The 25,223-nt window shown below is 40.6% G+C and overlaps 1 protein-coding gene across 1 annotated transcript; it reads right to left on the bottom strand.

The window, feature by feature from the left end:
- Positions 1 to 9,821: 9,821 nt before the first annotated feature.
- Positions 9,822 to 22,950, bottom strand: LOC145458618 (transcriptional activator protein Pur-alpha-like). Its single transcript, XM_080337036.1, has 8 exons — positions 22,694 to 22,950; positions 18,209 to 18,340; positions 16,873 to 16,976; positions 16,543 to 16,613; positions 16,366 to 16,481; positions 15,130 to 15,214; positions 12,860 to 13,074; positions 9,822 to 12,010 (listed from the first exon to the last, which is right to left on the bottom strand). The coding sequence occupies exons 1-7, from the start codon at positions 22,859 to 22,861 to the stop codon at positions 12,887 to 12,889; spliced, it is 864 nt and encodes a 287-aa protein (XP_080193162.1). The 5' UTR covers positions 22,862 to 22,950; the 3' UTR covers positions 9,822 to 12,010; positions 12,860 to 12,886.
- Positions 22,951 to 25,223: the final 2,273 nt, after the last annotated feature.

Genomic DNA, 25,223 nt, shown 5'->3' on the forward strand with positions numbered 1-25,223 from the left:
CAGTCCTCATCCGAGTAAAAATATCCCGCCGAGCAACGCAGGATACTTCAAATACCACTGTGATTCTATTAGAATTTTTGGCCGAAATCGGTGATCGGGTGAATCATGGAAAGATACTCGGGTGTCATTACGTTTTGTGCTTTGGAAATTACATCGGCATATTCAGGAACCTCTTGCCAGACTATTTCTTGGTGATGTATTCAACGACAAATGCACGTAAACGACGGTTTTCGGGTGTATTTCCGGGTATAATGACGAAAGAACAATTTTAAGAACACGAATGGATACCTACTACGCAGCTGTTTGACTGAATTGTTTGCAGATAAATCGCCAGAAATGTGTCGATGATAACGCTCAGCAGACCATGTCTATCGACAATCCAGTGTGGCTGTGTCGTGCCTGGAGCAGTAGATAGCTGACTGGCGACGGGCTGGCTGTCTTGAGGTGGCGACTTCTTAACTCACAGTTTCACTCGGTACGGATGTATTGCAGCAGAGATACGTTAGGCGCTGAGGTGAATCTCAGATCTCAAGGGCCGTCACAGAGAAACGTGGGTTTATATACCCGATAATGCGTAACAATGAATGCGATTGTAATGCGTTAGCCAATGAGAACGGGTTGGTTAAGTTCTAGTGACAGGAAAAAGGCAGTACTCTAGCTAGGACTATGTTTGGCGTAACAATGCTTACCAAGCTTGCGCAACACTAGCAGAGATAGTAGAGTTCTACAAGTTGTCATGATATACTAAAATCCTAATGCAAGCAAAGTATATTTCCTTCATAACGGATGCCTGACGTTAGCTAGGGACATTGGGTTAAAAGGACCAGCGGTTCGCTACAGGGTATAAATATATTTCGAAGAGTGCGAGAATGGTTTGACACCGGCGGAAGCTACAAAGAATCATCATTTTCCCGAATATATGATCACGACGAATAGTAGAACACTTTTATAAAAGATTTATGCTCCGGACTCTACATATATCTCATTAGAATCGAATTGAAATCGGACATTTTCAAAATTTCGGTAATCCGGACACAATTATGGCCCCAGATCGACACTTGGGACGTCGACTTGAATAATAATTTTGGTATTGATGGAATCGGCTAGACTAGTAGAATCCATTTCAAAAAGAATTAGGCTTCGGACTCTACATATATCTCATTAGAATCGAATTGAAATCGGACATTTTCGAAATTTCGATAATCCGGACACAATTATGGCCCCAGATCGACCCTTGGGACGTCGACTTGAATAATAATTTTGGTATTGATGGAATCGGCGAGACTAGTAGAATCTATTTCAAAAAGAATTAAGCTTCGGACTCTACATATATCTCATTAGAATCGAATTGAAATCGGACATTTTCGAAATTTCGATAATCCGGACACAATTATGGCCCCAGATCGACCCTTGGGACGTCGACTTGAATAATAATTTTGGTATTGATGGAATCGGCGAGACTAGTAGAATCTATTTCAAAAATAATTAAGCTTCGGACTCTACATATATCTCATTAGAATCGAATTGAAATCGGACATTTTCGAAATTTCGATAATCCGGACACAATTATGGCCCCAGATCGACCCTTGGGACGTCGACTTGAATAAAAATTTTGGTATTGATGGAATCGGCGAGACTAGCAGAATCTATTTCAAAAAGAATTAAGCTTCGGACTCTACATATATCTCATTAGAATCGAATTGAAATCGGACATTTTCGAAATTTCGATAATCCGGACACAATTATGGCCCCAGATCGACCCTTGGGACGTCGACTTGAATAATAATTTTGGTATTGATGGAATCGGCGAGACTAGTAGAATCTATTTCAAAAAGAATTAAGCTTCGGACTCTACATATATCTCATTAGAATCGAATTGAAATCGGACATTTTCGAAATTTCGATAATCCGGACACAATTATGGCCCCAGATCGACCCTTGGGACGTCGACTTGAATAATAATTTTGGTATTGATGGAATCGGCGAGACTAGTAGAATCCATTTCAAAACGAATTAGGCTTCGGACTCTACACATATCTCATTAGAATCGAATTGAAATTGGACATATTCGAAATTTCGATAATCCGGACACAATTATGGCCCCAGATCGACCCTTGGGACGTCGACTTGAATAATAATTTTGGTATTGATGGAATTGGCTGGACTAGTAGAATCCATTTCAAAAAGAATTAGGGTTCGGACTCTACATATATCTCATTAGAACCGAATTGAAATTGGACATTTTCGAAATTTGGGCACCCGAATTACAAATAGGGCCCCGCCAGACCCGGGGCTTCTGTTCGTCCAGCACTCTGTTGACGAGCAACTGATATTGTACAGCTAATTTTTGCGCATAAGTAATCTGTAGTAATGTTAGGGTTACAATACCTCCTTTAAAGAGGATTTGTCCTATTTTTTGACTATTTTGAAAGTGTCCCAGGAGGACGCCCAAATGTCTTTTTTTTAGATTTTGTCCTATTTATTGGCGAATTATGGTTAAATATAGGGTGAAATTCGACTGAAGTACAGTACATCGGCACCGGAGTAACGTACCGGAGGACATTCCGGGAGCTGAGCTGGAAAGTCGACATTTTTGTCTATTTTAGTCAATCAACGAAGAATTCAACAAGTGTGAATTTCTGGAGCCAAGTCGGAAAATGACCTTTTTTAAAGTCAACCAACCACAAAGTCGGGTTTTTTTCCGACTTCGCCGTTCTTTTTCTGGTCTCTGCTGGCGGCTTGGCTTTCTTGAGTTCGTCTCTCTCTTCATCTGGGCTTGTGAAGGCGCTGAGGAGCCCAGATAGACGCATAGAAACACGGCAGAGCCGAGACTACAAACAGCAATCATTGGTGTCGGGACTGTGATGCTTAGCACACTGCGCCACTCGCCTTCCTGTATTGTGTTGTATTGTGATAGATATTTGTATTAATGAAATTTGGGGTTCCGTGAAGGTCTCCAAATCGGCGTGTTCCGTGGGTTCTGCGGCTTGATAAGGGTTAAGAACCACTGAGCTGACAGCTTCACGCTTTCACCATTTACGCCTACTTTTAATTCAGACAATACATCTTATGATCGGTTCAAGGTCTGGTGTCAGAGAAAATCCATCAGCAGTGTGTGGATGGCACGACGACGTAACTATGACATTTAAAATCATCAGATTATTAGGAATATTGCCACTGTTGTTAAAACTTGAAGGTTTCAGCACAAGTTTAACTCATTCCTAATTCAAGAATGATAATTTCTCTCAAATGGCTTCGACCCCCTTCAGATGATTTGACGCCTGCAAAGGGGGTGCACCCCCAGTTTGAGAATCACTGTTATTGAAGAAGAACTATTGACAGCAATTCTTGGGGCAACGCGGGGGTAGTAGCTGAAGCAGAGAATTGTGTTCATTTTTTTTTGTCCTTAGGGAGTCGGTCTCAGAGTCGAAATCACAATTTCACTCACATGAGAGACGGTAGCCGAAGCGAGTCGTCAGTCAGAGTTGCAATGTTGAGTGCAGTCAGGAGTGGAGGGCGCATCTAAATTGATGCGAGATCTCCAGCCCGCGCGGTAGTTACCGGTTATTGGAAAGGGATCCAGTGTTGGGATCAAGTCACCACCTTCGAATCACGAGTCATTTCGAGTCATTGCACATTTCGACTCGAGTCGGGTCAAGTCAATTTATTTTCAAAAGTGACTCGAGTCAAGTCAAGTCAATCGATTTTTGGAAGTGACTCGAGCCAAGTCGAGTCAAGTCACAGTTCAAGTCAAGTTGCCTTTTCGAAGTATGGGAATGATTACGTCATTGCATCTTGCGAGCTGTCTGAAATACAGATTGAGTGGTCATTGATTCAGAACCGATGAACGAAAATAGAGTTAAATGTACATGCAAGAAGGCGCTGTATCGCTCACATATACGTAGAACGATTAAACCACGTAAGTAATTGCACAGCCTCAGTTTATACTTACCAGCTAAAATAGAAAATACAGAACAGAGAAACGAATTGATAAGATATGCAATACATTATCCATTTACAAATTGATATGATACAATTCGAGCCTGCGCCAATGGTTTAGGACTATTTAAACTATATATTCGAATTTAATCTCCTTAAACCGTTTGGTTAAGGTAAGAGCAGAGAACAGAAATGCTAATTATCATCGACACATTTCTGGCGATTTTTCTGCAAACAATTCAGTCAAACAGCTGCGTAGTAGGTATCCATTCGTGTTCTTAAAATTGTTCTTTCGTCATTATACCCGGAAATACACCTGAAAACCGTCGTTTACGTGCATTTGTCGTTGAATACATCACCAAGAAATAGTCTGGCAAGAGGTTCCTGAATATGCCGATGTAATTTCCAAAGCACAAAACGTAATGACACTCGAGTATCTTTCCATGATTCACCCGATCACCGATTTCGGCCAAAAATTCTAATAGAATCACAGTGGTCTTCAAATGCAAAAGACCTAAGTCACTCAACTATGACTTTGCAAAGACAAGTCATTGCAGGTGAAAACACTACTACCTAACGGTTTACGATAATACTGCAAAAGACGTGAAAAAATCACTCCAATCAATCAATGAATCAGTTTTATTAATATTTTCATCATTTCAAAACATCACAAGACTGCGATGCAATGAAAAGATAGGAAGGTGTCGAAACAACTTGGAGTAGCCTAGGCGAAGTGAAGAAGCGGCATGCACATTGCACACTGAATGAAAAGTAATGCAGAGAATATAAGACGCAAGCGACAAAATGAGGTGACATGCAGGCTAGTATTCATTTAGAAGAAATTGCTTGTATTTCGACTTGAATGCGGACATGCTCGACGACTGTCGGATAGCCGGCGCGATGCTGTTCCACAATTGGGGTCGGGCATACTTGATAGAGCAATGCGTTTTCTTGTATTCCGTCCTCTGATCATATGGTATAGTTGTTCTTCGTTGACGCGCGTGTGCTGTACTCAGGACCGTAACTTCCGCACCCCAAACCTCCCAATTTGGGGGGGGGGCGAGCTCGAAGGGGGTCCAAAATTATTTCGTGAATTAGCATAAATTATAGAGTATTTTTTGAAAATTTATGCAACTTTTCGAACATTTTTTCGCGCTACGCGCGATTTCAAGTTGCTAAATATTTTGATTATTGAGTATTCTTGCTCCAAGAAAAAATACACAAGATTTATAGAAATGGGCATATCGGCATTGGCCATTACCGCGCCACGACGCACCAAGACATATAAAGTTTTAGGTAATGTAACATGCGACTCCAAGAAGTGTGCCAGAACGATCGGCAGCGGGAAAACCTTAGCCGAAAAGGACTGCCCTTATGCCGAACAAAAACTTCGTTATACAAAATACATATCGATAGAGCGAGGTAGTGTAATGGTTTTGCGTCCGGCTTCTCGATCGGTAGGTCGTGGGTTCGATCCCTGGCCGGGTCATACCAAAGACTCGAAAATTGGTATCCGCAGCCATCCTGCTAGGCGCTCAGCAATCATGGATAGCATGGAGGAGAAACAAAACGGGGGCGCAGACTAGATGACCTCACGGCCGTATCGCAACTCCGTCGTCACGGCATCTCGATGGTGCAGGCGAAAAAGAATATCATGTCTCTCTCTCTCTCTTTAATTTTCCATAGGCGTCTAAATGACTGGCACCGAATGTTCCTGTCTTGGCAATCTGAACCTCACAAGACAAATACCATCCCGCAGGGAAAAATTATATACTATGCCACTGAAGAAATACCAATATAAAATCGTGTGATCTTCTAGTTTAGTACGTTTGGGCGATTCTATGTTTTTTGATATAGCAGACAGGAGGTCACGAAATAACATCATTTAACGAAGTCATACCAACGGGTCCGCCCGCCCGAATATGTTTAATTATTATTTACGGGCCCTACAGTTTCCAAGACACCTCACTCAGCTCTACCGGTAAATCAGATTACGTGAGCAGAGAGAGGATAAAAATTGATAGCAATATATATACAATTCCCGATCATATTGACCGATTCAAACATGAATTATTGAAATTTCTTGCGCTTCGCGCGTTTCTGCTCATAGTCCTGGAACTCCCCAATACCAGCCTCGAATTTTGCATTGTGACGCAACAATGGTGTATGGCTCTTTCTTTCTAGTGTCGCTCTCGTCGGATGCGGTTTTAACTACAGGTAGGTTAGTTGTCTATACTTTAGCACTTTACGCGATTATTATACGTCAATTAAAAATATGGCAGATGGTAAAACTGCCATATAGTGTATAGCTTTATTTTCAGAAAATATAAGGCATTAAGCCTACTTTGCTTTTATACTTCAACATGTAGAATATGTTCTCCAGACAAAATAACTGAAACTATATTAAAACTCAAGACTCGACGTATAATACTCGTAGTTGAAAGAAAAAATACAAATCTACTTCTAAAAAGCGGAAAATATCTTTCATGTCTTTTGTCCAGAAAGTTTCAACGGTTGTCTGCGAAAACAGGTGTAACGTTAAAAAAGTCAAAGTTCACTTTTCCAGATTAGTGCACGTCATGGGCTGCTAGCTATAATGGGTAATTTCTAGATTGCAAAAAGGTAGTTTCAAACGTTATGGGGGGCCATACTTACTGTGATGAAATATTTCATATAGGCGACAATGCGGTGTGAACGGAACCACGTATAACCCACCTTAATTATATTCAGCGATACTTTCCTTAAAACATATTTGCCACTCCATCCTTCTACTGTGCGCGAAGCGCAACGAAAATTCTCGGTATTACACAACTTATTTTATGAGAATTAAATGATGGTACTACGTGAAAACAGCCTCGAAATTCCTTGTGCTATCTTTCTTATTGGGGGATTAAACTACTTCTACTTGAAAATAGCGAAACGTAAGTAAGTAGTTCACAAAATATTACGAAGTAGAAGTATCGAAAAAAAGATCTACTTGAGTAAGTACCAGAAGTAGAGGAAAACTACTTGAGTACTTCGAAAAAGTAGAAGAACTTCGTTACTGACCACCTCTGGCTACCAGTGCTATCAGAACGTGTTTACACTGTCCGTGTTTGGTTGTCGGCAGGATGATATTCTCTTTTGACTTGAAATTAAAAATTGGTCAGAACTATCCAAAAATATCCGAAGCAAAAGTTACAACTATCCTAAAATATCCGAAATATAATCTGCAATAGAATCCGATCGTACTGTATCAAAATCGTGCAAAATCCGATCCTAACGCTATCCGAGTCCGTCCGATGCTCATCACTGTTCAGTGTTCAGTGTTCTCGACACACTCCACTTCATTTTATCCTTTGCTATTTTCATGTTAGGTCTATTGGTTCCAAACGTGGGCGATATCGCCCCCGGGGTGCGATTTGGCGGTCTAGGGAGGCGAAAATTACGAATGGGGGCGAAAATGGACAAAGGGGGCGAAAATAGCGCAGGGGCGATAGGGGGCGATGGCGCGTTAAACGGCTATATTAGAGCCAAGTCGGAGAAATGACTTTTTTTTTTAATTTATTGTTTTGTGTATGCTATACAATCGAATAGTAGGCTATATTCATATTAAAATGAACCCAAATATTTTCGGCTGACGCTAGTCAGGGGTAACCGTCAGCAACTATAGTAGAGAATTGTAAAGAACTTGTATATCAACAATCGTATCTCAAAATATGACGTCATCAGCATGAAATTTCGAATAAGTGAGCGTTCGATGTGCTATTTTTAGATGGTACACGAACTCCTTTTATTGACACAGCCTTTGACTGGTGTATTTTGATAAAAGTCGACTCCAAGGCACCCAAATGAAAGTGCGAACGCGCCCCCTTCATACGAGGCGAAATCTGTCGTCTCGATAATTTTTCTCGCGAACGGGATTAGCCCAACAGATGCTTGCCAGTGGCAGAATTTATGGCCTTCGATTGCTGCGCATCAAACTTGTTACAGTAAATTTTTTCACGTGTAACTACGTCAGAGCTAGGTTTTTGTCCACTACAATGGTCATTTACTCCACGCCGATTGTCTTTCAATTGATTCCGAACCTACCGACTCGTAGGCTTTTTTTAAGACACAGCTTGCGCGGATCAGGTGGCGAGGAGGAGCCGACTCGGATTCACCACCCATTGATGTTTCACCAAAGAGGTGTAGAACTTCATCAAACTCAAACCTGACAATGCCATAGGCCTACTTTGGTTTTATTTGCTGAAAAAATGTCCTCTTTTGGGTTCTGAAATATGGTAGGCCTAAACTTACGTGAACAGTATTCGAAGCCGTGGTCTAGACCAGTGGTTCTCAACCTTTTTCATCTCGCGGACCGGCAAATTTTCAAAAAATGGTGAACTTTCAAAATTGAAATGAAGCCAATATGTAAAGTATGCAACCGTTTTTTGCAATTATATGGTGCTAGAGAGTGACATTAAGAGGGTTTTGATCGTAATTAATTAATTACGAGTCGTTTACAGTCTTTCGCGCCAAAGGTCGTGGGTTTAAGCGACCACGTCAACTCGAATAATATTTTTTTCTTCGACAATATCAAGTTAAGAAGCGTTTCGGAGTCGAACCAAGCACCTTCTCGTGTTACCTTTGCGCTTTATCCACTGCGACCGAACGCCTGAGCTACTCTGCCAACTACGAATACAATGCGCGCCTGAAGAAAATACCTCTCTATACATGCAATCTGCGCCGAAAAAGCACTTTGTTGGCCCACGCCCCAAAACGTTGGCTTTGGGCCCATAAGGCGCCAATGGCGAGAATTTTCGATCGTTCATGAGTCATGACTGAATCGGTTCTCTCGCTGCCGAATTTTCGGCACGCGATTCGGAGTCCCATGTTAGCCTAAACTTGATTATGTGTTGGCACGTCGTGGCGCGGTAATTGCTGACGCCGAAATGCCTATTTCTATTAATCATGCGTATTTTTCGGAGACGGGCACCGAATAAGCAAGACATCTAGTGGCAATAAATAGCGTTAAGCGCGAAAAGAAATTGAAAAATGTTGGGAAAAGTTTTTTTCAAATACGCTATCGTTTATCTTCATTGCAAAATAATTTTGGGCTCTTCTCAAGCTCGGGCCCTCTCCAACTGGGCGATTTGGAGCGCCCCAGTTACGATCCTGCATAGAATGAATGAATCATATACGAATTATCGCGCAAACTACGCTGTCTAGCGATGAGTCAGCTCGTATCTGTTCTGTACTTGTCGCTCGCATATCGTCAAATGACACGTCTTGAACTTAATATGTCAAATCGAGCATGTTTTCAGCCATAATATTACCTCACGAAGTTCTGAATCAGTTTAAAATTTGATGTTTTAATCATTTTATCAATGGACAACCCTTCAGCATTGCATCTTGAACTTAAGGTATAAAATTGTAATATACCTGGCGGACCGGCAGGAATGACGTCGCGGACCGGCACCGGCGGTTGAGAACCACTGGTCTAGACTCTAGACTAGTCTCAGTTAGTTAACGGTCGCACCAAGAGAATCCCCAAACCACTTCACCGACGTTGCAGAGGTAGATTGCAGATGTGTAGTGTGTACACTGTACACTTGTACAGGGCTCGAACCGTACTTGAAGGTTATGGCTGATCTCCAACAGAAAAATGTCACTATTCTGAAATAGTGGCGGTGCTATTCAACTATTCTGAAACAGTGGCGGTGCTATTTAAGCCGAAATACCTGTCAGGCCGACTTCGACCTCTACCTACCCTGTCGTCTTTAGTACAGCCCTAAAAAGGTGGGTGAAAAAACTTCTGCCGTAACGTGAAAACATTGCAGTAGCACATCTTACGAAATAACCTATGGTTATATATATATACCTATACATAACCCTGCCGCACTCTTGAAGTATTACAACGATTTCCAATCAAGCTACTTTACTCAAACGATGCAGATGTAACATACCAACAGTCTACTTCACTAATGCAACGACATTCCACCGGTTCCACAAAAACTGTGGAAAGTAAAAATGACAAGTCGAGTGTCGGCGTCACAAGGAGGAAAAAAACGGTTACAGAAATAGACCACACTCAAGCTCGATGCAACAAGAGATAGCACATTCAACGCGGCTTCAAGACAAGGAAATGTATCGAAAACAGGCGTGCGTGGACGCGAGCACAGGCGATTATGCTTCAGAAACACAGCGGGTAGGACATGCTTCCGCACAACTCCCAAACATAATCGGTATATGTAGGTTGGGGTACGCTGGTGCTTGATTCATCTATTGCCTAGGCTCAAAATACCAAGGAACACATAGCGTTATCGGTAGGGAGTGTACGATTCGCCTACAACGATATATCTTGAATATATTGGGGTGTAAATAATATTTTTTTTCTCTAACAATAAATATCAGGAACTCATCACCACAGTATCGAAAATGAAGTGCGGGACTGAAGTGTTTGAAGCCACAGGATAATTCGTCTATAAAACGCCAAACAAAATGACACCGAGCTGTTGGAAAAATGCAATGAGAAAACGGGACACCGAGTTTTCATCCATTAAGACCTAGATATAAAACGTACATGTTCCTCTCATGATAAAAGCCGTCGATCGACCACACAAACAGTCGTACATATATTCGGTATGCCGCCGACCTTACGTACTGTCGAACCTTGTCGTACTCGATTATGAAGTGAATTATTCACTAACAAGCATGAAACTGAGCAACTTTGAAATAACCAGGATAGAAAGCTCATTGTTAAGTTGACAATGGGATCGAATCAGAAATGACCAAACGATGTATGGATATTGGATACGGTTACCATTAACATTTCACAGACCTTCCTTTCAGATTTTTTATTCCAGAAACCCAATCCTCAAATTCGTGATACTAGTGCGCTGGCGATTGTGTGTTAGTTACATAGTGGAATCGCCATGCATTGCACTAGAATTATGTGACAAGAAATGTGCAGCCGCGCTGTTCAAGACCAATCAAATTGTTACCGAGCAATAAAAGTGCTACTTTGAAGACACATTGCTTGTCACAAAACGCATTTTCATACCTAGAAAAACGGCGCCTGGCGACAGTGGCCATACACGGAATACCAACGACAACCATTTCTCCACCAGGCCCGTCTTCAAAATAAAATCCAGCGGCGGGCGAATTCATCGCATGCAAACATGCACGAACACGGACTCAATCCATGTTGATATTGATCGAGGAGTACCGTCTTCCATTACTGTTTTCAGCAAACCGATAAAATACGTGGTGAAAACGGGCATCGCACACAACATACGGAGGATCAAATCTGTTTATAAATACTCTATGATTGCAAAGAGCATGCTACAGTCGGCTAACAAAGTCAATACATAGTCAAAGATGAAGACACTAGCCATAAAGGCGTCAAGACAACACAATCAAATGATCAGAAACACCATGACCTTTCAAAGTGAATCACATTCAAGCCAAATCAAGTAACAGCTATCGAGTCAACTGTAAAAAGTTTCGATCAAAGTTCAAAAACTCGTGAGGTCACATCGTACAATACGGACATAACGGCGGTGGTTAAAAGGGGGTTCAACGGAACACCAAAATATTAGTAGAACATCAAAGTGAGCATACAAACATACCTGTTAGGCGACTTGTTGGAAATATTCACACGGATCAAACATGCATACAAAACTTGATATCTATATAATTAAAATACCGCTACTTTTTGTGATAATACATAAGCCCTAGCGGGCTTGAGATACAGAGTTTTTTTTTACAATTTACGCAGCTGAAAACGCCTGCATCCATTACATATTGTAAGACTGTCAATTCGAAGAGCATAACCGCAAAAGTGCGCTACTGTGAAGTAATCAGCACTGATTATCTACCGCATAATCGCCCCAAGCAAGCAAGCGTCAGGGTTCATGCGAAGCATTCCCGGGCTTCGAATAAGCGCAAATATCGTCCGCTCTGCTTCCAAACAGATATCAAACGGATCGATCCCACAGTCACGCGGGGCCAGCTATCATTAGGGATACATTCCATGCCTACGAGTGAAAATCAACATACAGTACAACACAATTACTCGGATCAATGAGTCTCTGCCGCTTCCATGAGTCTGCAAACAAAAAATCCTTGCTACAGATTACGGCTGTCTTTTTGTCCGCTTGTTATATTACGTGGATATCAAACATACATACAATATGGCAGTGGTCGGCAACCGGTGCATCCTGGGGTTGCCATAAGTCACGACATTCAATTTATCACCGGAAAAAAAAACGATACTTTTATGTTCCAGGTAGCAAGCTTTGCCTATGTTTTGAAGTCGATCTTTCTGCATCGTGTCAGACTTAAACCATTGCGGTAGAATAATCAATAACTGAATAGTTGTGACAATGCTTTGAATTTTGTGATAGTGTGAAAATTAGATTAAGATAGGCCACTGAACCAGCAATTTTTCATGTTTTATTGATGAGTGCTGATCGCACAGGATTGCCATTGCATACAGAAGTGTGTTAGTAGTCACATGGTCAGGTACTCTATCGAGTCTATGAACTGGAAAGGTAATTGAAATTAAAAACAAACACTTTCAAATACCTTTGTATTATTTAGTTTCAGCATTACCCGAAATATTTTTCTCCGTACCGAAAAACAAAATGGGGTCGCATGTCTAAATGCCGATGCCGTTTTTCGTTAAATCAGGGTCACTTTTTAAAAAGGTTGCCAACCACTGCAATATGGGAATTCATATGATTGCGGTTATCCAATTTCAAAATATAGAAAGAAAAGCTTCAAGTGGGATCAATTTACCAGCATGAACAATGAACATATTGTTTGATGCGATAATGAAGTTCCATACTCCAAAAACATTATTTAATGTCAACATTAAAACAAAAACGCAGTCGACCAACTTACGCCATGTCATTCCAAACTGTCGCTTCATAACATTCAATCGGCCATTACTCACCATTAAATATATCGTGCACACGCGCGATCACTCGTTTTTGAGGGCGGCCTCCTCGTCCTCATCGTCATAGTTGCGTCTCCTTGTTCCTGTCTCGTCCCCGGTATCCTCATCGTTGTCAGGACCGTCGGACGCATCCTCAGGCTTGCTGGTGACCTGCAGTTCGTGTTGCGCCTCTTCGAAGAATTTGGCAAAGTCGTTCCAATAACGTTCCGGAACTGGATTAGAGAGAGACAGAAAATAGAGATGGTTACACGAGTCCAGAGCATGTTCACCTGGACATAGCGCTAGACAAAGTCAAATACTTAGCGTTGAGTTCAAATTTACGAATAGAGCCCGCCCTATATCAGATTTCTGGTAAATGTAATGTACTAACTTAATAATTTACTGATGCAGACACAACAGAATGTCCTTTCGTGCAGGGCTACAGAAAACGAATGACTGTCGTCATTTACTCGATGAGTACAACACAATGCAGTAATTGTAATCAAGTAATGATAATGTACAATCACGATACACATAAGTAGCCAGCACCTTTACCGATAACTACGATATTTTCAGTAGGTATTTAAAAGATATTGCGTCTATCCTAAGTCTACACTAGTACAAACTACCAATCCAGTTGGCTGACGGCCAACCAACTACTGGCTTTTGAGTAGTTCTAGTCGCGGATTTAAAAAAATATGTAGTTCCAGTTCTAGCTTCGCATTATAAAAAATTAGCTGTCAAACTACTACAAAACATGCGTCGTCTGTTGTGTGACGGTGGTCAGTTCTATTTCCAGTTGCGCATTTTCAAAATCCAGTGGTTTGCAAAAGTCTGACGCATTTCCATTGTCCAATGACCATGATGCTGACGGTAGTACTTGATTCATAAATCGAAGAGCTGGGATCGAGGGGCCAAATCAACTTCCTGCAGAAGTCATATATCCAGAGCCAATATATCGTGTTGAACACCAACCAAACAACCAACTTGCGCCTTCAAGCAACCGGACACGATTAGAACAATGCCGTAACAACAGAAAACTTTGCATGAAGAGAACTTTAATGGCTTCTCTAGGAGATGGAGTTCAGATTAGAGACCCACATTCCCGGCGAGGACGTTATAAATATGAAGATATTGAGAGAGGATGATGACGGAACTTGTAAAACTGATGTAGTGGAAACTTTTGGAGTGCCGCGGAATAACTAGCGCAGATGGCTGTGATATCATGGGAGGCTGACATTCATAAACAATTAAACCACAATGCCTACTCTGCAAGATAATAGCAAGGATATACTGGCGGGGTGATGCAATTAACAAAATTAGACTGAAACTTTGCCCTAAATTTACCCTAGTAAGGTCAAAAATATCTAAAATAATTGCCGTACCGTAATATTCCATGTATAATGCACAAAATTTTATCGATTTTCTGTCCTAAAATCTGGGGGGTGCGCATTATGCATACACACAAGCGTACAACAATCCTTGCAATTGCAAGATATCTCCCGAAATGAAAGTCGCAATCACACCTTTCTTCTTGCTTGTCGTCAATCGCGTACAGTATTTCGTATTATCAGTGCTGGGCGGTGCCAATTAGTGAAAAGCGTGTTGCCTATTAGCGAGATTCGTCTGCACTGCACAACAGCACAGGAGAGCCAAATTAAGTCATTGATTGCTGTATGCGCACTTGCGCAGTTGCGCACGCAATCCTCGCTGGCCTGATTTACTGCATCATCAACAACAGGCTCGAATAATCGCATCTACAACAGGTCAGGTGCGCATGACATCATCGCTGGCCTGAACAATCGCATCTAAAACAGGCCTGGTGCGCACTATATCATCATTGGCCTGAGCAATCGCATCTGCAGTAGGCCTGACGCGCAAGATATCGTCACTAGCCTGAAGGTGAACACTTCAACGTGCGTGCTAAAACATAACCATCGCTGGTAACTTATCATACGGGCAAGTTCGTCAACACGATACGCTTGTAAAACCGGCATCTATGCATGTACTGCTCGTGCAGGGTGCGTACTAGGCACTATGCATGGGTAAAGGTTTTTTCCCAGAATCTACATGTCATTTTCAGGGTGCTTATTATACATGGGGGCGCATTATGCATAGAAAATTACGGTACTCGCCTAGAATTCTTATGCCCAGTTCAATCAATAAGAGGGCATAACGATGTAATAATGTGCAAATTCTTGTACTCAACAGAGCGATATGAACGACACTAAACAGATAAGAACACTAAGGAGCTGCAAATAAATTATCCTGAATAAGTAATAAGTTACCGGTTATAGCTGATCTGAAATAGCGAGTCTGTTCGGTCACACGGACATAGATGCCACGTTGGTTTTGTCCAATGTCCATGAAAAACTGCAAAAAAATGCAGAAAACATAGCCCCATGCAACGGCATTTTAACTGTTACATCCAGCCGTTACTTTTAAGATAATTATTGCAAGTCAGCAGAAAAATGATGGTACAGCGCGGCTCAAAATGATGCAATGTATCAATATCAACTACCACTGCATAAAACACCCATGTCACCAAGGACATACTGTCAAAAGGTTAAAAATTCAGATAGTGTGAGCAATCTCGCATATGCATCATACTGGCAGCTTTGTTCGACTATTCAAACCATTTTCCTGTAAGTCATATGAACCATGTTGTCAATGTCATCTTATCGTTACATTAAATCAGAAATGAGAACCAAGCGATGACGGATGTGACGTTACAATATCTGAATCTTGACCTTAGGCATGTCTTTTACTTATATACCAGCAAGAGATGCAGGGGAGTGTGTACGGAGGCAAGGAGCCTGCAATAATTATTCAATGTCAAATTGCATTTGTGTACATTGGACAAACTACAAATGCAAGTTAGAGTATCATTCCGACTCTGCATACAGAACAGTACGTAAATCCAATTTGACATAGAATAAATATCACAAGTCCCTTGTGCAGACAAGTAAACATGCCAGGCCTTCAAGATGAACCTAGTCTAGTAGACGTGGCTGGCTATACTATGATATTTTTGGTGAAAAATGTACAAAAATGGAGCTGTATTCATATTGAAACGAACCCAAATATTTTCGGCTGACACTTGTCAGGGGTAATCGTCAGCAACTCGTAGAAGGAAAGAACATTGTATATCAACAATCGTATCACAAGATATGACGTCACCAGCATGAAATTTCCAATGACAGAACATTCAATGTATCATTTTTAGGTGGTACACGAACTCCTTTTGTTGACAGAAATGAAATTTCATGTTGGTGACGTCATATTTTGTGATACGATTGCTGACGTAGGCCTACACTGTTCTTTCCAATTCTCTACCAGTTTCTGACGATTACCCCTGACGAGTGTCAGCCGAAAATATCCGGGTTCATTTCAATATGAATATAGGCTACCATTTAATTGTATATTGACGTTCTGTACCTCCAAAAAGCTCTTAAAAAATGGAGCAATGGGCTGGTGAACCTGCATTAGACGTCGAACACACAGACTAACAGACTTCCATTTACCTGCTTCGACCGCCGGTCCCCAATAATGGTGCTGGTGGGCAGCGGGCTTGGCTCCTCTTGGTCCTGTCCGAACTCGTCGATTACCCCCGTCATTGCATCACGAAATTCGACCATACCTAACCAGAGAGAAACACGGTGAATAACGAGCTCACCACAGAGGACTCTAACAAGTCTCACCTTGAGCTGGAAGGGCTATCTGCGGTGGGGGTTGGCTGTTCGGACCCATCATCATGTACGCTTGCTGCTGCCTGTGAGAAAGGTGCAGATCAAGAAAATCGAACAAGTTGCAAGTCTACACGGTCAACCACAGCAGAAACGTATCAAAATATCTGCCAGGGTTCCCTTGTTAATGAATTACATACATCGGCAAATATCTGTCTATCCGGATGAAGTTGGACTAAGAGGTAGTTATCAGGCAATTGCGGATTTTCAAAATGCAATATCTACAAAAGTAATTCCAGTAAACACAGCCAGTGCACGCCGCACTCGTGAATTCCCGAGCCATACCTCACTCTGAGGTAACGACCTCTCCTATTCTCCTTGAGGTCCAGAAAATATCTCTTGTTGTCACGAATGATACGCTCGGTTTTCAGAGGTTTGTTCATCTCTTCCTGGAAGAGTTCAAATGACATTTGAACCTGAAGCTCACATAGCGAATGCCTACTGCCAGAGTCGCATAATGACAAAGGCGGACTTCAATAGTGAACCAAGTCTACGAAACTCTGCTCTAACGACATACCCTTTATCATTTGGCAATGATGCTCACGTTTCATTGTTTTCAGTAATCTGGGCCGCACATGAATTGTCATCAGTGATAAATAGTAATCTGGGCCGCACATGAATTGTCATCAATGATAAATCTAGACTCATACCAGTTTATCCATAAGATAACTTTTACAAGGGTCTTGGAAGGCAACGTCAACGTCCGACATTAACACTTCCCTATTCAACTATCACCATACGATATATATCAAGAGCACAAACTAATAGTCTATACTATAGTCATGTATTGGGATTTTTCTAGTGGCATAGCCGGTTTATGATGTAAAACTAGGCTATTCTACATAAAAGCTTCAGACAAAGGCCTTACTGACTTAAGATTTAACCATTACTCTGATACGTTATTGTAACTTGCACAAGACAAATATTGCTCGTTTAAAATGACAGCAATTGCGTTCATTTCCAGTTGGTAAAGCTGCTACATCTTTAAGCAGACAAGAACCACTACTTCTCACATTATCAAGAGGCGCGAAATATCAGAGCAGAAGCAGACCATAACTCAATAGCAAATAAATCAATCCCACACACACAAAATGTCAAATTAAATTAAATCTGACTAAAATTGAGAACTTTCAGATGTGTAGGCTACAACGCCATTTATAAAACAGTCTTCATTGTACTATGTGCCACTGTCTACAGTTTTATTTATCAAAGAATAGTGTGACATCAGATCTTATCGTGGCTGGACAGTGGACATTGGACAGCCAGTGAAGTTACAGATAAGGGTAAAACGATAGAACAATACACAGGGTTCTTTCACACAAATTCCTACCAATGATCTTAGCAAGTCAAGTACATATTAGGAGTCATCGAGGTGGCTCGTTACACACGATTAAGAAGGAATTTTTTAACGGAATGGTTACAAATATACATTGTCAATTTAATAACAGAACAAATATAATAATCAAAGGCTTGCAGATTTGACATGCACTAATGAAATCACTAACTGGAAAGACATCGGATTGGAGTAGTTTCAGTGATCAAATTTTTATCTACTGTTAATCGTGATAATTGATGATTAACACGCCTGTGCGGCAATAAGAAGCATCAAGAGAAAGATAACCTGAACGAGTGAATCCGGATCTGATGGCCCGAGCTTGGCGTAATGCTCAATGAAGTCTCCCAAGAGATTTCTGAAATCAATAGCGATGGCCATCGATAGAGTGAGCCGATTTTTGTTGCCGCCAGGTGTGACCTGTTGAAAGTTTGATAATGACATCTCAAACACGGTGCGCTACAAATAAAATGGCAACATAAAATGACATGTCAATGTTAAATGTGGACACCACACTATTCATTCAACGATATATCTACAATATTGATCCATGCTGTATTCAAGAAAATAGCTTGTCAATACCATGGCAATGATTTATTGCGCGAGCTTTAAAACTTATCCTTCGGAAGAAAAGGGTAGGTCTGGTCTATCATCAAAGTCGCTAATGTAACGAATCACATTCAAAAACCAGCGCAGACACTCCGTTAGAAGTCTCTGCTAGGTTTAAAACAGGCCTTCCATATTATTGAAGAGCAGTGATTACTTTGACAGCTTCTTGTTATTGTCATCATTAATGTTTCTAAGGAGAGTCAAGAGAAACTCCCTCTGAATGGAAACAAGATGGAACATACCGACAGATGTTAATTAAGCGAAATCTTGATCATTGATCCTTAATGCGAGTAGCTCTGACTGAAGCAAACCTATTTCAAGTTAGTTCCCCAAATTCATACATCAAACTTGCAAGAATTAACTTGTACAGTTTGTTCACTAAATAGGCCTATTCTCCCCCCCCCCCCCCAATATAGACATGACATATTTTAAAGATTGTAGAAACGGTAGAAGGTAGGATTTACTCATATGAGTTGCATATAAGTCGATGAAAAATAATTGCCAACTGGTAACTTGACGTCTAATGATCATACCGACACAGAATACTTCAACAGCTCACAAAAATATAACAATAACCCATGATAATTTGTAAAACTGTATATGCCTGGCATAGTTGTACTGCCACAACAACATAATCTCTGTTATGCGAACTAGTACAGGGCAGAATAATAAGCCATGCAATGTCAACCATTATATGATTACCGGCACTTAAAAATAATTCATTTTCATCAGTATAGAGGTTGCCATTACTTCTAAATCATAGGCCTATTCAAAATACGGACACACAGCTGAGTGGTACATGTGTGTTGCATGAAACATAATGAACCTCATTAGAACTAAGTAGATTTGAATCTTGATTTTAGAAGTCTCATGATTATGGTCATTTTATGGCAAAGCTGCATTATGAACCGGCCTGCAGAAAGTCTATATATCCAATCTTAACCAGTCTCGTACATCTATTTGAAAGTGTTGCCAAGATCAGCAGATCAGGCCATTCAATATGAAAGTCCTACCTAGCAAAGCGTTGGAAGAATTTTGCAGTTGTGAATTTAACACAAAATTTGAAATCTTATCATGGAGGTAGGTAGTAAGTGCACTCAATTGTGAATAGAAATATATATTCCAATTCCTGTATGACACCCAAATTAGCAATTGTATTCATATATTGACGCTTTCCATATTGTCAATACTTGGATTAGACTTTTAATTATGCTACATTCAGAACTATCCAGCCCTGAATTAGGGTGTGGCAAATATCCTCAGGATTGTAAGTTAATCAGCTACTGATATGCAACGATAGCGGACAACAACTACCCAAGTATTTCAAGAAGAGTGTCGTTTAGGGATGGGCTAATTCATATCACAGCTGATTTAAAAGGAAATACTTTCATGTTTTTCTGCCAAGTACCAAGTATCTATTTTTAGTCATGGCAAGTACAATTCCTGCCAACTAGCAATGAATGTCTTGATGATGAAACATAGTACTCAAAATTTAGGAATGGCTAACAAAATCACAGGAGCGTAATGCAAATATAAATTTATAGCTGCCGCAATCAAATGCAAGTGCACCGGGACATTTTTTATTGCGCATCTGATGAAATAAGTCAAGTCTTGCATTTGATATGATCAAGTTAGGCTAGTTAACATGTTCATAAACATGAAAAATGTTGTGGGTGCAGACGTACAGCGACTAGACGGAATATTGTCGCATGCTTAGAAAATGTGCAATAGACAATAATGCTAGCTGACTAATAGGCCAGTTAATCACCTTAATCAAACTATTGACATTACACAAAAAAGAGCCAGGAGTTGCTGATCACATAACTAGAATCAGCTATTGACCACAAGGCGTTCGAGGTGGGAATAGTTTTGTTGCTCGGGTTCAATTATCAACATTACCCATTGTCCCAATTGTTGATCGTTGATTTAGAACAATTACATGACAGAAAAGTTTCGTTTTGCAGCCGCATACTGAAAGCTGTACCTGTACTGATGACCTGATTTCTACTTCAATACCTGATCATATTAAAATGCTACACAGTGCACAGCTTTTCATCATCGCATGACAACTGTGATAGATAAATTTACTTTTGGTTACAACAGTGAATAGTTCGAAATTTGATATAGTTCCGCAATAGACCTGGTGTTCTGAAACTGGGTTTAACGAACTAGTTTTAGGGGGTCCATGAAATGGCAATACGTCATCAAAAAAACTACAAAAGCAGCTACGAAAGTTTCTAGTGATCAGATATTTTATTTGAGGCATGGAATAGCTTAAATGGAGTTGAGAATGAGGTGATGATTTCACAATCATCGGATTCTAAAATTTAGGGGGTACAAGCAATAGGGGTGTTCAAAATGACTTTTTTTTTCAAATTGTACACTGTACAGGCTACTTGATAAAATTGTTAGGTTACCTAAAAAAACACTGCACACCAATTTTGGCTCAATTCCAATTTATTGTGGCATTGCTATAAGAGAAAAAGTTTTTTGATTTATTCATTCAAAATAAATATCTATATTTTTTCAAATTTTACTGTCGACCCCATGGAATTGTTGGATTGTCAGAAAAAACGACGCACAACGAGTTTGACTCAATTCGAACCAGTAGTAACGAAGTAAATGATGTTCAAAATTTGAGATTTCAAATCATAGTATTTACGGTGAATTTTACACGGTATATATGATTTCATTGAAACCCAATTTATGTAACTACAATAACTCCGCTTCCATTGGGACAAAGTTGATAAGCATCGTTTCTATAGACATCCTAACAATTTCATGGGGTGAACACAATAATAAATGAATAACTTTCTTGTCTTGCACCATTGCAAGAGAACCAAATTTGGTGTGTAAGCTTTAATTAGGTAACCTATCAATTTCATCAAGTGGCCAATAGAATTTGAGAAAAAAAGTCATTTTTGAACACCCCTAACGTGCAACTGCCCACAAAACTTGTTGAAGGGGTTCGCTATCAAAAAAGTGTAAGAACGCCCCCCCCCCCCACAATAGATAGCAGTAATTTAGACAGTAATTTGATACATATTGAGCTGACCTTGAATGGCCACTCTATGCTCAATATTATGAGCCTGTATTCTATAATTCCACATCAATGTGTGAAAATATACCCTCAGCACACTCTCAATATTGCTTATGACACCGCATTTTGTGACATAACTTTTTGGGAAATAGAGATGACGGCGAGGGAAAGGGAAATTTTCTTTTAACAATGCACAGGCTACTCAACTTGTTTGTTAATTTATTATGATAAAATTATAATAGTTCGTTTCCCACACTCATCACAGTCGATTTGTTTGAAGCAGAAGCTAAGGTAAAACAAGATTGATTGTAGCACACTCAAAATAATCAGCCTAATGAAGCAAAGCCTTACTGGGATGCAAGCATGTTTTCTGGAACTAATAACCCGCGAAGGAAAGTTTTCCTCTGTGGTATACAGATGAAGGATTTATGAAACAATACCAATCTATTGTGATAGTCAGGCGGAATATCAAAACCGGTTGTACACGTGTTACTAGTCAACTCAATCATCGGCTGTGAACCCTTTTATCCACGGACCACAGATATTTGCAAGTCTCACAAAAACACAGCGAATTCGATATTTAGGATTGGTATCAGTTCATAGAAAGCAACATTGTCTGTGCACTACAGACACTCGTTTGATAAGAAAGGAGAATTCAGTTGCATATCAAGCTGTCTCTGAATTTAATCAATTAATAGAGATTACCATTACAAATGAAATGTCCATAAAGTATTTCTAGCTATTTTATATACAACAACTATCAAGTTCTTCTAAATTTGCAATTAACTAATAAATTTGTCAAAGAGTCAAGACAGGGATGGATGGATATTTCATAATCATTTTGAATCATGATTAATTATAAATGTTCCTGTTAACTCAATGAGATATGGACATGGTTACCAAACTAGTATTCAATGTACTATATATGGTCATTGCAACACCATACAATCCTGCAAAATCTCAAGTATATATAGCTCTCAGATTCTGTGGCACACCCTATTGAAAGGCCTATTCAATATTACAGCATGAGCTGCATCTACGTAACTGCATGCAGACGAAGTGAGCAAAAACTAAACGCATTTATTATTACACATGAATATTTTGAGAATAGAATCAAAACTAACCTCTGCGATCTTGATGAATCGGCCTCTACTGTTCTCCTTTACATCCAAATAGAATCGTTTGTTTTGAATCAATACCACTCTTGAAGCTAGTTCTTGTGTTCCCGATTCTGCCTGTCTTCTCTGGTACCTCTCTCTTTCTCCAACAAACTTAACCTCGCGGTCCGCCATCGTCCTACCAGCAATCCGCAAACAACTCCCAATCAATCTGTGCAATTCGATAACCACCCAAAATCCGAAGATGCAGACTACAGCAGTTTGCTCTTCGGCAATCGTGAGCCATAAACATTATTATCATAAACGGTAAAAGTCATAATCCACTGTTTCAATCAAAAAGCTGCGGTTTGGTGTTTTTTTAATCTTTACGCGCTTCTCTTTAATCATAAGTTTTCAACTAAAATAAAAATAAACTCGTTGTCATTCCTCGAAAATCATCCCATGGCCCCAGTCTTGTCAACAAAGTTGTATCGCAATCTCGTGGTGTATTAATTAGATAAAAAAAAATTGATAATAAACTGAACTGAACATAACGTTTGTAGGACCGTATAAAACAGCATGTCCCTAAATTTATTAGAACACGCACATTACGCTCGGAGTCAGGTCGTCCCTAAAGTATGAATCAGAGCAGGCAACGGCCGTGAATCCCCCAATAGGCAAACGCCTAATAGATTATTCTACTTGCGTGAAAAATTATCGAGACGACATATTAACCAATGATGATGATGAAGATTTAGCGTCGTCTTCGATTACTTTTCATTCAGTGTGTATTGCATGCCTCTTCTTTCCATCGTGTAGTAAGCACAGGTGGATGTCAAATTTCAAAGACTACTCCAAGTCGGTTCGATACATTCCTATATTGTCATTGCATCGGAATCTTGTGTTGTTGGTATGAGGAGAAAATAATTAGAGAGATAGAGAGAGAGAGAGAGTCTTTGTTTTTCATTCAACCAAAATACATAACTAATAGCAGTGGTGGCCCTACGATAGGGGGGTCGGGGGTGGGCGAGACTTCCGCGCTGGATTAGGTTTTATCTATTATTGCATGGCTGCAAGGATAGACTACGTCACAACTAAGTACCTCTACCGCTTGCAGAGACTTGATGATTATCAGGGACCCAAAGGGACCAGGATATGTGTCCAACAAATCACTGTTAAAAAGATTTGGTGTCCTAAATATAAAAGATATGCGAAGGCTAGAAATTGCCAAGTTTATGTATCAGTAGCCTACCACTGCGGCCTGCCCGGAAAGCTTCTTTACTTCTTTACCTCGGTATCAAAAGTGCATAAGTATGAACAGTGAACACGCGCGTCCACGTCGTCCAACTATCACCTGGTGGACAAAAATATCATTGCTCTATCAAATATGCCTGACCGCCCATATCGCCCACCCCAAAAGCCTCCACTGACAAAGACACAGCAATAATGATGGCACAGAAATAATACGCATTCACAGTATTCGGTGTCAGATAGGCATGATCCATTACGACCTTGGAGGTCAACTATACTCCGATCACGACCGTATCATTTTCTTATTTGAGTTCTTTGGAGTCAGCTTTATCAAAATAGCCAATCTAGTTTGTGCCATCCAAAAATCGTACGTACATATTAACTATTTGAATTTTTATTTTAGTGACGTCATATTTGGCGATACAATCGTTTCGAATTTCTTCTCAATTCTCTATTGCTGTAGATCAGTGGTTCTTAACCTTGCCTCCAGCGCCCCAAGGGGCGCTGCTGGCGATTTTGAAGGAGGCGGAAACGCTCAGGGGGCGATATGGGGGGCGCTGGGATCAGGGGGCGGTATGGGGGGCGCTGGAGAAAAATGGCTTCGCAGTAGATGATGTGGTAGTAGGACATATCCTTAATGAATATTCAGAGCGAATTAACACCGAAAACTTACGGGTCCGCCCCCCCCCGCCCGACTATGTTTAATTATTTCTTACGGGCCCTACAGTTTCCAAGACACCTCACAATGTTCCCTCTACGTTTTGACGAGTCTGCGCACACTCACAAAGTCACTGCGCAGATCCTTGGGCAACAGTGCGTAACGACTAAAAAAAGGTCATAACTTCGGATTTGTTGTGCGCAACGTAGATTTTCTGTGCGCAGAGACCGTGTCAGCACTGCGCACGTGCGCAGCTTAGAGGGAGCATTGCACCTCACTCAGCTCTACCGGTAAATCTGGTACCGTGAGCAGAGAGGACAAGAAATTGACAGCAATATATATGCAATTCCCGATCCTATTGACCGATTTTATCATGAATTATCGAAAATTTTCGCGCTTCGCACTGGCTCGCTAAACAATACAGCTGATTTCGTGGCAAAAGCGAAAAACGTGATGGGGGGGGGTTGGTCGGTTTATCACCCTATGGGAGCCCAAGACCCAAGTTTTTTCGGCGGGCCTGACGAAATGTCGTTTCGTTCCTGCCAACGGGTATACGCCCTAAGATGTATAATTATTATTGAGGAGTCCTACCTTTTCAATCACACATCACTCAGCTCTACCGGTAAATCTGTTTATGTGAGCAGAGAG

Source organism: Botryllus schlosseri, chromosome 16, assembly GCF_051294905.1.
Source record: "Botryllus schlosseri isolate E-star chromosome 16, Bs_hap1, whole genome shotgun sequence".
Classification (NCBI taxonomy): Eukaryota; Metazoa; Chordata; class Ascidiacea; order Stolidobranchia; family Styelidae; genus Botryllus; species Botryllus schlosseri.

What these genes read in the sequence shown, in the direction of transcription:
- LOC145458618 (XM_080337036.1), bottom strand. Translation starts at nt 22,861, where the DNA reads ATGGCGGACCGCGAGGTTAAGTTTGTTGGAGAAAGAGAGAGGTACCAG. An exon ending in ATCCGGATTCACTCGTTCAG is followed by an intron (nt 16,977 to 18,208) that starts GTTATCTTTCTC and finishes GAACTCTTCCAG; the next exon opens with GAAGAGATGAACAAACCTCT. An exon ending in TTTCAGATCAGCTATAACCG is followed by an intron (nt 13,075 to 15,129) that starts GTAACTTATTAC and finishes TCTCTAATCCAG; the next exon opens with TTCCGGAACGTTATTGGAAC.